The sequence below is a fragment of the Lolium rigidum genome, chromosome 2, assembly GCF_022539505.1.
Source record: "Lolium rigidum isolate FL_2022 chromosome 2, APGP_CSIRO_Lrig_0.1, whole genome shotgun sequence".
Classification (NCBI taxonomy): Eukaryota; Viridiplantae; Streptophyta; class Magnoliopsida; order Poales; family Poaceae; genus Lolium; species Lolium rigidum.
The window spans coordinates 263,908,623-263,921,221 of NC_061509.1; the positions used below are offsets into that span (position 1 = coordinate 263,908,623).

Genomic DNA, 12,599 nt, shown 5'->3' on the forward strand with positions numbered 1-12,599 from the left:
CGACTGTGATTTCAGCCAAGTATGCCACCGGATAATATTTCTATCGATAGAGATGAGACGTCACCACTCTATATATGCATTCTAAAAGGACCATTTCTATACCACAGCTCATCCAGACAAGCTGATGCTACTGATTTATGATCAGTGCGCTGTCTCAGAATCAAGACATGCAATACACTCTGAAGGCTCGGCGACGCCGTAGACATCCTCGATGCAGCTGCTGTGGAACGTATGGTGGCATGCCAGGACCGCCACCACTGGGGGAGCCAAAGGATCATGAGCCGCAGCCCCCTGTGTCCGGAAAGCGAGGTCGATCTTGCAGAGCGCACACCTTGTTCCCAGTGGCTCCGGCTCTGGCACATCGTCATCCTCAAATAGAGCTGAAATTGCAACAGGGCAATTATTATGATTAAGTCAACATGCACAGGGTTAGACAGTCATCGAACTAGGGGACATGCCTGCCTGGCATCGAGAAAGATACAAATACAATTAGAGTAGTCTAGTTTTCTTGTAGTTATTTTAGTTTTGCGAAGTAGAATTACCAGGACCCTTGATGTGAAGTTCCGATTGTGAATTCGCCAACTTAAATTGCTCCAGCAGCTGCTCTTGCTGCCTGATTAACAACGCCCTCCTGTAAGCAGGATGTGGGGGAACTTTGGGAGGGTCATTCACATTCCCGATTTCTAGCTTTGGTACGACTACTGGGCCTGTCGCACCAGCAGGCAAACTGGCCTGGCTTGTGGGCAGAGGCATCCTGGTAAACCTCTGTTGATTATTTGTTTGCAATTGTTGTCTGGGCAGTGTTACAATGGGTGCACGTAACTGATTGACCGGTCGTGTTCTGTTGTCAATAGCTTCTGTACTGACTGGAGCAACAAACTGGTTGATTTGGCGTGTTCTGTGGCCAATAGCTTCTCCAATGACTGGAACAAACGAATGACCGGGAAAAACTGGAGCAAACGAATGATCAGGAAAAGCTGGAGCAAACGGACGATTGATCTGCTGTGTTCTGTTGCTATTGGCTTCAGGAAAAACTGGAGCAAACGAATGATTGATCTGCCGTGTGCTGCCAACGGCTTCAGGTAAAACTGGGGCAAACGAATGATTGATCTGCCGTGTTCTGTTGCCACCGGCTTCTGGAAAAACTGGAGTAACCGACTGATTGACTTGCCTTCTTTCTCTGACAATAGCATCTGTGGTGGCTGGAGCAACTGACTGATTGACTTGGGTTGTTCCACTGGAAGTAGCTTCTGCAATGGCTGGAGCAACCGACTGATTGACTTCGCTGGTCTTCGGAGTCTCAAAATGCAGCTGGCGTGCAAGCAATGGAACAACACTGGCAGAATCCTTTCCAGTTTCAGTTTCTGACTCCTTCATAAGCACTGGAGCAGCTAATTTAGCACCCTGGCTTCTGATAGTAGGATTCCTTTTTGAAACTACATCAGAAGAGCTCTTGCCACTTTGCAGTTTCTTTGGTAGAGATGGGATGACAGGCCCGTCCAACTGGTCACCCTGACTAGCGCATTCTTCATTTCTGTTGTTCTTACCTGAATAAGTAATGAATCTAATCAAAACTATGAATACAACATGAAAGATAAAAATGAGGACAAAAATGCTCTAGTACATACCACTGCGAACATTTCTATTACTTTTTGAAGCTGAATCTTTAGCAGCCTGTGAGGAAGTAACTCTGGACCGCTTGGCAGTAGGGTTGGTTGCAGGAGGGCTTGCCCGTTTCAGCTCTTCACTCAGAACAGCAGGCTGAGTAAGAGGCTTCCAAGCAGATTTAGTCACTCCATGAGGGGTTCGAGCACGGGTTACAGTGGGCCGTGATGCAGCTAACTGAATGCTAAAGCAAGCATCTGGAGTACTTTTACGGCTGCTTGTGCTATCGACTCTTTCCTTTTCACCAGGTGTAGCAGCAACTGCGGGAGGTAACCGTGTCATAGACCGAGTAACAGGGCGATACACCTTCTGGTAAGCAGGTGTGCTGCATGATGGCTCAGAGTGGCCAGCATTGCTGCTCACTGGAATGGAAACAAAAGCAAAAGGTTACAAATATGTCATGTGGAGGTGTACTGTTACGTGATATTAACTTGATGAAGTGAGAAGGCAATGGCTTCGTAAAATTATTGAAACCTTCCTTGGAAACACAAATACTAAACTTTAGGCCACTTGCAACTTAGTAAAATGAAAAACAGTACCCAACAATATATAGGTTTGCCTGTATCAAAGGCTGGCATTTGTACAGATCAATCGAGCTTTAAAATATAAAATACAGTATCATACAAATGGATTATGTAACATGGGGATAAACTACACAATGAATAAATAGATACTCATAATCTGTGAAGACAAATTGATGGTCAAGATGAATTAATTTGACAAAATGAATTTCTAGGGCATTCACCAGCTATGGTAGAGATGTAACATCAGTGATAGCATCATTGTACCTATGAAATCTGAGTAACTAATCCATAACTGGAAACAACTAATCTTGACCATTCTGATATCTTTTTCAGGATTCCAGCATGGATACATGGCTTGTGCAGACTACTAAATGTAATCAATCTACCAGCATAATTCAAGTTGAATATATCCACCAGGATACAATAAATGCATTCACCATGTTTCAACTCAAAATCAAGCAACATAACTTGCATGGAAACAAATCAACTAGCAGCGCAAATTATCGAAATATACTTTTCACCTGCACTTTTCAAGCAAATCCGGTAAGGACTAATCAGAACCTTAACAAGACTGCCACACCAAAGAAAAAATGATCACTTACAGAACAACCTATTAAGAATTCTGCGATCAATTTCCATGGAGAAAATCACATTTCATTGCAAATGCATGAACACAGCCACACGAACTCTTGCACAAAATAAACCATTAAGGGAACAGAAATCAGTTGTGAGGTTCCCATTTCCATGGTAACCCAATTCAAGAAACATCAACCCAAATATGATGTCGTACCTCCACTACCACCGAATCCCAATTCAAGAAACACTCAAATAACCTATCTATCGCTGTACACCAGGTTGACAAGTTTCCCGAGCCAAAATCAGGACTGTATTCCGGATTGTATCAGCGCCTGATAATGGCTCCCCCCTCCCCCAATAATCTGTACACCGTACAGAGTACACCGCATCAACGGCAAGCACATCTAAAAGAAATCCCCCCTCCACGCAATCAACTCATCACATTGCATCGAGACCTAAACAAGACTGCCCCCCTAAGAACAGTGATCACTTGAAGAACAACCTAACAAGATATTCTCAATTCAGTTTCCATGGAGAATATCACATTTCGTTGCAAATGCCAAGAATAAATGGATTCTTGCACAAAGCCAACAATAAATGGAACAAAAATTCAATGCTGTAGATGCCCGATTCCATGACAACCCAATCCAAGAAACATCAGCCCGAATCCAAGGGGCCAACGTTTGCTCTGCCTCTAATACCACCACATCCAAGAACACAGAAATCACCTATCTATTTGCCGTACACCAACCAGGGTGGCAGGTTTCCGGAGCCGAAATCAGGGGCTCGATTCCGTACCGCCTGGGGGTATTCGCCCGTTCCTACAACTAGGACCGCTAAATCGGGGCAACATCTGTATCCGATCACGCCTCTCCCCCAAGAATCCGTAGGCCGTAGAGGGCACAGCCCATCATCTAAACGAATCCCCCCGGCGCGCAATCAGCACATCGCATTGCATCGGAGCCACCAGCTCGCTCGCGGCCCCGAAACCCACCGGGAAAGATCGGCGCCGCATCAATCAAATCGACAATAAACCCAGGATTCTGACGGATTGGTGGCGCTCTTACCGTTCTTGGCGGCGGCCGGCGGGCGGGCCGCGGAGCCCGACGCGCGCGGCATTGGATTGCGCGAATCGGCGGCGCAATCGCGAGAAATCCGAGGAGAAAGCCCTAAATTCGCCTGCTTATTTTCCTCTTCCTTGTAATTTTTTCTTTTTGGAGGGGAAGAGAGGGGAGAGCGGGGGCTTAGGAGGAGGTGGCGGGCGGGCTATATAGTCTTCGGATGTCAGCGTCTGCGCTGGCCCCGTTGCTCAGGTGGGGTGGGCCCAGCTGGAAGTGACAGATCATATCGCCCCTATTTCTCCCCTCCTTTGGAATAAAAGGTTCCTTATAAATAGAAAAACAGCTCTGCAAAATGAAAATTGTTCTTATTGTAGAAATATTGTATGAAAATTGTTTGGAAATATGGAATCAATGGGGTATTATAGCATAATGAAACTTGTACACTCGATGTACGCTAGAAATACTTCGGAGACATGGGATGTTCAACTACATGTGACGATATTAAGGAGGTACTGTAAGGACACGAGATGTGGCATGACATGAGCCCTAGATATCGTGAATCTACACTACAATGGAGTATACAACGATAAGTAAATTAAGACTCCTTCTGAAGTCCTAATATAACTATGTCATCTCAACATCATCTAGTTTTTTTTATCAATATAAGTTCTTTCCCACTCCAGTTGACACCACAATGCTCATGTTGACGGTTCCGAAGATAATATGCGAGAATACTTACCACATCTAGGATAAAAAATAATAAGTTGATGGGAATGAATTGACTACATTTAGACTTTGCCCCCGCATTCTGAAAAGGAAACATGGTAGCTCCATCATTGAAAAAGGCAAGATTCTCTTGCGTACCCATGTCAGTAGAGATAACATAGACATATTTATGACTTTACAGTCAATGAATGTTTGCATTAACATGAAAACACATGAGGAAGATAAGAAAATGTTGCATAAAGGAGAAGAATAGAAGATAATGATCTCTTATACAGGAATGGCAACCTTCACTATCTTGTCTCTCTAACTCAGCGTGGACCATGAAGGCACCTCTAGAATATGACATCATACCACCTTAGTCCAAATGGAGTAATAATTGTAAAGTCATAAAATTAAATGAACTACATACTACCATTCGTTCATCAAATCCACAAAGGTGTTTTTTAAGAAAAGGAGGTTGAAACCCTCGGCCTCCGCATCAAAAAGAAGCATATAACTCTTTTTATAATAATAGCTTCGTGGAGACAAAGCCACATCTACAAGCTCAACAATGGGGTTGATAATGTCATCGAGACCTTGTCCATGAAGGTGATATACGTTATCTTTATCTCCATATACAAAGTGTAAAAAGGATGTCACACTCATGAATCACAAAAGGTGGAAAATTCTTATAAAAGTTAAGTTGAAAAAATAGCATAGATGTTAATTTACTAAATCCACTACAATAATCACATGTGGTGGTGGGTTTGGGTCGATGCCGATGCATATTGAATCAAACAAATTGTGTTAAGGTCTTGAGAACCATGAGAAGTGGGACGTTGGTGTCCAGTTATCCATTGTGCACATTTTCTTATACCAAAATTAAAATGGGATTCATCTCTTAAAGTTAAGTTGCTCATAGCCATCATGACATCTAAAAGGATATATTTAAATCGGAGTGCCATGGAGAAAATCAAAGAAACTAAACATAATATCATGAAGAAAATAATAGTGCCATATAGAGAAAGAGGAAATAGGGAATTTAAGGATATACCGCTTGTTGACAACTCAATACCTCATATGCTTCCATTTCTAATAGCTAAGTCGGATAATCATACTCGACAGAAACTATGTTAGAGATTGGTTAAACTCGTGCACTCTAGAAACCTCTTTAAGTATTTTCTAATAGTACCCATTATCCATAAAGATGTACAAAACCATTTAAGGTACAACTCAATAGAACAACGTGTCCCATAAATGAATGTGAATTTTCCATCTTTAATGCTTTGCCTATATTGGAAAGAGCTTCAGTCTAACAAAACATTTCAAGGTAGAGTATTACAATACAAAAAGGGTGAAATATGTTGTACTTTAGCACTAGTATGTGGTTTCTTGGTGTTAAATACAGTAGTTTTTTTCTATAAATGTTGTATGAATGAAGGAATATTTAAGATTGGGGTAAGAACATGAGATGTGCATAAGTAAAAAATAATAATATATATAGTGTGTTATCATGGTGCTTCTAAAAAGAGGGTGGAAAAATACTTTTTTCATGCTATGGGCGGGCTAGCTTTTAAGTAATTTGTGTCACTATCGCTAATGCACCACACAGTTGAAGCAACCCATGGTTTGGTAAAGTACAAATCAGTATCTGCACATGATGTGTAATATTATAGTATAGGTGGTGTTAGTTTTATCTCCCAATTTTAGTTTGTTTCTATTAAAATCGATAAGATACATAACACTAGTTTCAAGTGGTCACACTTATTTTGCTGTGTTATGTCCAATGAGGTTTATTGGAAAAATACACGGAACTCAAAGTATTTATGAGCACTGTTGAAAGTTCAATAAGAGCGACTAAAGGGGGTGTGAATAGGAGCTAGTCAATTTTTAATATTTTTTCAATTTATGCGATGCGAAAGTGTAAAGGTGATAACTTGAAAATAATGATGAACCTAATGATGCGATTCAAACAAGGAAATGGAAACAACAAGTAAAGAGAGCAAGAGAGATAGAGATAGACAGAGACAGAGATAGAGAGAGAGGTATCGAGACAACCAGGGAGCGAGCGGGGACGAGACGCGATATATTTCTCGTAGTTCCTTCCCAAGGGAAGTACGTCCGCACCACGAAAGTTGCCAACTGCCACAAAGGCGTTATCTTATTCCTCGATCGAGGCGTACCCACTTATCCACTAAGCAAGGCCGGTCGAGGCGGCTAACCTTCACACAAGGTTGGGGCAAGACTCCACAAACACCTTGGAGGCTCCCAACAACATCAAGAGCTAGTACAAACCAAATCTAGCCTCATGATGAACTCCTCAACAAGGATCCCCTTAAAAGGAGATCTAGGGTTTCTAAATCCACGAAGGAAAGGTTTGGGGTTTTCAAATTTTCTTGGGTAGATAGGTAGATCGAGCCCTCCTCTTTCGATTACCAAAGTTTGTGGGGATTTGATTGGCTAGGGAGGGAGATCCACGCAAGTGAAGCTCAACAACAATGGAGGAGAAAGAGAGTGTTCTCCGCCTTCAAAATAGATAGATCTGTGGAGGAAGAAGGGGTTCCTTCTATAACATGTACTCTGAGATTTGCCCATTGACATCGGGGGGATGATCCGAGTTTATGAAACCCAGGATGACCCCTCCCCCCTCAAGATTCCTCCGCTCTCCCTTCCGCGAGTGTGCCAACTTATGGTAGGAGGGGCAGACAGAACCATCTGGGGCGGATGAAGAAAACGCCCGGGGGCGGATGAAGGGAATTTCCGCCCTTCTCTGCAAGTGGGCAAAAATCTTCTGCACACCCTTGGGGCTCTGGATTACGGACGACCAGATAGTCCGACCCGTGATAGGTCAGATTATCCGCCTCTCTGAAATGTACCATTCTCCTTCTCTTGATCTCTTCTTTCACCATATATCTTCAACATGTTACATACCACCAAAAATAAAGGCCACACATGCAGTCCTAGAACCATATGGTAAACTTTGGAGTTTGGTGGGTCATCAACCGTAGTGGTAAAATTAAATCTTACACAATTGAGCACATACGATAAAAAAAACCGCGTGTTGTTAAGGGCATCTCCAGCGGCGCGACACAAACGGACGCTGAGCGACCGTTTGTGTCCGCCGTGACCGGAAATGCGTCTGCCACCACGTCCAGCGGGGCGACGCAAAGTGACCGGGCCGTCCGCGGAGACGCAAACCTGGCCACCAGGTTTGCGTCTCCGCGGACGCTCGGCGGTCGAGAATCTGTCCGCCTTGGGTGCATCCGGGCCCGATCGGTAGTGAGTAGGTGAAAGAACATCTCTCATATTATGTTTTGAGTGTTTGATGTCAATGTATGTGATACACTAATGTTTGGTTAAGTGGTACATGGATTATATAGATACATTTGTATGTGTGTTGGATGTGGTCTGTGCTGTCAAAAAGAATCAGCAAAAAGTTCATCAGGCCGGATAATCCGGGCCGGATATTTCCAAAATATCCGGCCCCCAGTTTTTCGACTAAGGACCTGAGGAATTGCTGCTCAGTATAGGGGCCGGACATTTGCCCGGATATTGTCCTGGTTTTGTCCCAGGGCCGGATTATCCGGGCCGGACATTTCGGAAATATCCGGCCCCTCGAAAAATGGCTAAGGACCTGAAGAAAAGCGTGTCTGATGTGAGGCCGGACATTTGGCCGGACATTGTCCCGGTTTTGTGCTGGAGGCCGGATTATCCGGGGGGGCGGATTATCCGGCCCTTACTTAGGCCGGATTATCCGGTCCCCAGGAAGGCTCAACGGCTGGATTTTGGGGAGGGGTATTTATACCCCTCTTCTTCTTCCTTCCCCCTTTGCTCAATCATTGCAAGAAATATCCGCCAAGCTTCACCACCATTAGAGCCACCTCAAGAACACAAGATTTGCAAGATCTCCTTCCTCCCCCAACCAAAGCTCTTGATCTTTGGAGATTCGAAGGAGAAGCCACCGATCTACATCCTCACCGAAGCGATTTTCATTTCCCCTCATTTGTTTGAGGGATCTCATGCTAGTGTTCCTATTTGGTTCCCTAGTTGATTTGTGTTGATGTGTTGTTGTTGATTGTTGTATTGTTACAGATTTGGGAGCCTCCAATTCGGTTGTGGATGTGTGCCCCAAGAACCTTGTAAAGGCCCGGTTTCCGCCTCGAGGAAATCCCTTAGTGGAAGTGGGCTAGGCCTTCGTGGCGTTGCTCACAGGAGATGTGAGTGAAGTCTTCGTGACTGTTGGTCTGGCTTTCATAGCGACCACACTCCTCCGAATGTAGATGTACCTTCTTGCAAAGGAAGGGAACTACGGGAATCATCTCCATGTCATCGCGTGCTCCACTCTCGGTTACCTCTATCCTATTCTATCTCCTATATATTGCGTAGCTGTATCTTGCTTAGTTGATAACCTTGTCATATAGGTAAATTCACTTAGTTGCATATCTAGAGAATTTACCTTTGTGTCAAGCCTAAATTGAAAAAGAACTAAAAATTGGTTAGCACCTATTCACCCCCCCCCCTCTAGGTGCGGCATACGATCCTTTCAATTGATATCAGAGCCTCGGCTCTTATTTCGGGCTTAACCGCCTAAGAGTATGCCGGACGATGGACCTTCGGAAGAGGCCGCTAAGATGGTCACCATGGGACATCCATTCGTTGAGATCCTCCATGGATGCTCAAATGGAAAGCATGAGAAAAATGATTTCCGAGCTTTTGACTCCGGTCCTTCCTAGGGCTTCCGCCGTAGAGGTAAAGGACACGGGTGTGTTAGAACAGGGAGGTGCTTCGGCATTACCCTCCTCTACCAAACCCGTGGAAGGTGATAACATAGACACTATCAAATCTCCCATTGCATCTCCTAGGGGAACTAGTGGAGGTGAGAGTTACAATCGAGTGGCTCCACCTTTCCTATCTCCCGATATACCGGTTCCCCATCCTCATATGAACATTCGGGGCGACCCACCTAAGTTCTCCATAGATAATTTCGATACTTGGCAATTTGAGTTTCGCTCTCATGTTTGCAGTGCCTCCAATGAACTTTGGAGAATCATCTTGGAAGGCTTCAAGCCATACAACCCCGACAAGTTGACTAGAAGAGAAGCGGTTGATAGTCAACTCAACAACACCGCCTTGCACATGATTCAAACTAGTGTGGGGACTAAGGACTTGCATCGTGTTCGGAACTACACCACCGCCAAGGAAGTTTGGGATGGTTTGGCCGCTAGTTGCATTGGAAGTGAGAGTACGAGGAGGAACAAGTATAATTCTCTTAAGAATCAAGCCGAAGGTTTCATGAGGCTACCGGATGAAGACCATGAAGTCATGTATGGAAGAATTCTCACCGTTGCCGATGCCTTCCGGCTTATTGGTGCCACCCACATCAATGACTCTTGGATCAAGGAGAAGTACATTGAATGCATGATGTCGTTTGTACCCATTGATGTCAAGACTCTTGTCGGGAGAGAATGCTATTCCTCTCTCACTTCTCAACAAGTCGTACACGAGATGCAAGCTCTCAAGGTGCTCGAGCAAAACTCTCATGATTCTCGCAATCGAGCTCTTGGGATGACAAAAGGATCCAACCTTGCCTTGGCGGTCAACTCCGTTGAAGAAGTGTTTCCTCAAGAATCTTATAGGGCATCTTGGAGTATGTCCTATCCGGAAGACTTGGAACACCACTACCATGACCACATGGCATTCCATGCTAACTCTTTTTGGGTTGACCCATCCAAGGCCAAGGAAGACAACATCAAGAGAAACAACTCAAGAGGGCCCACAAGTTCGGGCCCAAGGACAAGATCATGCTACAATTGTAATGATAAGCGTCATTTCATTGCCAAGTGCCCCTATGAGAATAGGGAGAATCATGGTGGAAGGCTCATTCCCAAGGGCAAAGATTCAAAGGGCAAATATTCAAAAGCCCCCAAGAAGAAGTTCTACAACAACAAGACCAAGAAGGGCAAGAGGCCCTCAAAAGTTGTGCTAGTGACTAGGGAAGAATATTCTTCCGATGAGGTGGAAAGCTCTAGTGATGATGATGATGAAGAAAGTTCAAAGGAAGTTGCCGCCATTGTCACCACCAACATCCCCTCTTCATCACTCTTTGAATCCCCCAATGAAAGTCCTCATATCAAGAATGCACATTGCTTTATGGCAAGGTCTTCCTTGGACACACCTATCGTGCTATCAACTCAAGAAGAATATACCTCCGGAGATGATGATGTTGATGATGAAGAAGATGCCACCTCTAATGGATTGGTAGCTCTTGCCTCCCTCTCCACTAACTCTTCATCACCAAGTGAATACCCCAATGAGGTCATTCATGTGGAGGAAGAAAGTTGCCTCATGGCTAAATCCTCCGAGGTATCATCTCCTAACCCCTGTACGCCTAACATTTCAAATGATCTAGGAGTTGATCTTGCTAGTCTAAAAGTGAAACAAGAAATGCTTGAGTTTGATGATTTCATGCTTAACCTACAAGGTAATACTAAAAAGCATGTTTCAAATCTCATGGTTCGTATGGCCCAACTAAATGGTACTCTTGAGAAAAAATGCCAAATAGAGAGAGAAGACGCTCTTGAACTACATGCTCTTAGAAATTCTCTTGAGGAAAGTCAAGAAACCATAGCTTCTCTTGAAGAGAGGTTAGATAATCTTGGAGATCCTCAAGATAAAATCAACAAACTCACTAAAGCTAGAGATCTTGCTAGAGCTAAGTCTAAAATGCTTTCAAAGGAAAAGGCCAAATTTGGTGTTGATCATGAGACACTTGTGAGAGATGTAGATGATCTAGACAAGGCACACAAAGCCTTGAAGAGTGAATACTCTCTCCTCTCCAAGTCTTATGAGCAACTTCAAATTAGGCTCGCTTCATATAACATTCCTAGCACCTCTACTCCTTCATGTGATCATGCAAATGTTATTGAGGAAAATGCTAGGTTGAAGAATGAACTTGCTAAGGCCTCCTCTCCCCAAAGTAAACTTTCCTTGGATGATCTCTTGAGTAAGCAAAGATCTAACAATGGGAAGGAGGGCCTTGGCTACAATGCCAAGGCAAAGAAGGAAAACAAGCAAAAGGCCAAGCCCGCACAAGAAAAGAAGAAAGCCATCACTAATGGTGAAGCCCCCAAGGGCAAAACCATAAATGATGATGATGCGGGAATTGCTAACCCTCACTATGTTTTATTTAAAGATTATTATGGTGATGTTTATGCTAAATATGTTGGTCCATATGATGGTTATGTTGCTTGGTCTATTTGGTTCCCAAAGACCCTTGTTGCTAACAAAAGAGGACCCATTGCGAAATGGGTACCTAAATCCAAGAATTGATCTCATGTAGGACTATGCCGCCGGAGGTTCGAAATGGGTACTTGATAGTGGATGTACAAGTCATATGACCGGCGGCAAGAACCTCGTCAAGGAGTTGAGGCCTAACATAAACAATATCACCGTCTCCTTTGGCGATAATTCTACATCCGAGGTATTGGGTTTTGGCAAGGTTGTGGTTGCACACAACATTACACTTGTGGATGTCATGCTTGTCAAAACCCTTGGTTACAATTTACTTTCCGTTTCCGCCCTTGGCAAGATGGGTTTTGCCGTCTTTATTGATAATGATATTGTGGTCCTCTTGTGGAGCAAGACTCTAAAAGTCGCTTTCGTTGGGTATCGCGAACATAATTTGTATGTGGTGGACTTTTCGGGGACCACCACTTCAAATGCGATGTGCCTATTCGGAAAGGCGGATGTGGGTTGGTTGTGGCATCGCCGCTTGTCCCATGTCAACATGAGAACTTTGCAAAGTTTTCACAAGGGGAACCATATTGTGGGACTAATGGAAAATGTGTCTTTTGCCAAAGATCGTGTTTGTAGGGCTTGTGTTGAAGGAAAAATGCATGACTCTCCGCATCCAAGCAAGACCATTATCTCTTCCGAGAGGATCTTGGAGCTCCTTCATGTGGATCTCTTTGGTCCCGTTACTCATGCAAGTCTTGGTGCGAAGAAACATTGCTTGGTGATTGTTGATGACTACTCAAGATACACTTGGGTCTACTTTCTCAAGACGAAA

At 44.0% G+C, this 12,599-nt stretch overlaps 1 protein-coding gene across 1 annotated transcript; it reads right to left on the bottom strand.

Annotated features, from left to right (window-relative positions):
* LOC124688695 lies at positions 1 to 3,884 on the bottom strand. The gene is made up of 4 exons (XM_047222336.1): positions 3,833 to 3,884; positions 1,629 to 2,027; positions 543 to 1,547; positions 1 to 380 (listed from the first exon to the last, which is right to left on the bottom strand). Exons 1-4 carry the CDS (start codon positions 3,882 to 3,884, stop codon positions 142 to 144), a joined length of 1,695 nt encoding a protein of 564 aa, XP_047078292.1. The 3' UTR covers positions 1 to 141.
* Between the last annotated feature and the right edge of the window lie 8,715 nt (positions 3,885 to 12,599).

What these genes read in the sequence shown, in the direction of transcription:
- LOC124688695 (XM_047222336.1), bottom strand. Translation starts at nt 3,884, where the DNA reads ATGCCGCGCGCGTCGGGCTCCGCGGCCCGCCCGCCGGCCGCCGCCAAG. An exon ending in GCCGGCCGCCGCCAAGAACG is followed by an intron (nt 2,028 to 3,832) that starts GTAAGAGCGCCA and finishes TTTCCATTCCAG; the next exon opens with TGAGCAGCAATGCTGGCCAC. An exon ending in TAATAGAAATGTTCGCAGTG is followed by an intron (nt 1,548 to 1,628) that starts GTATGTACTAGA and finishes TTACTTATTCAG; the next exon opens with GTAAGAACAACAGAAATGAA.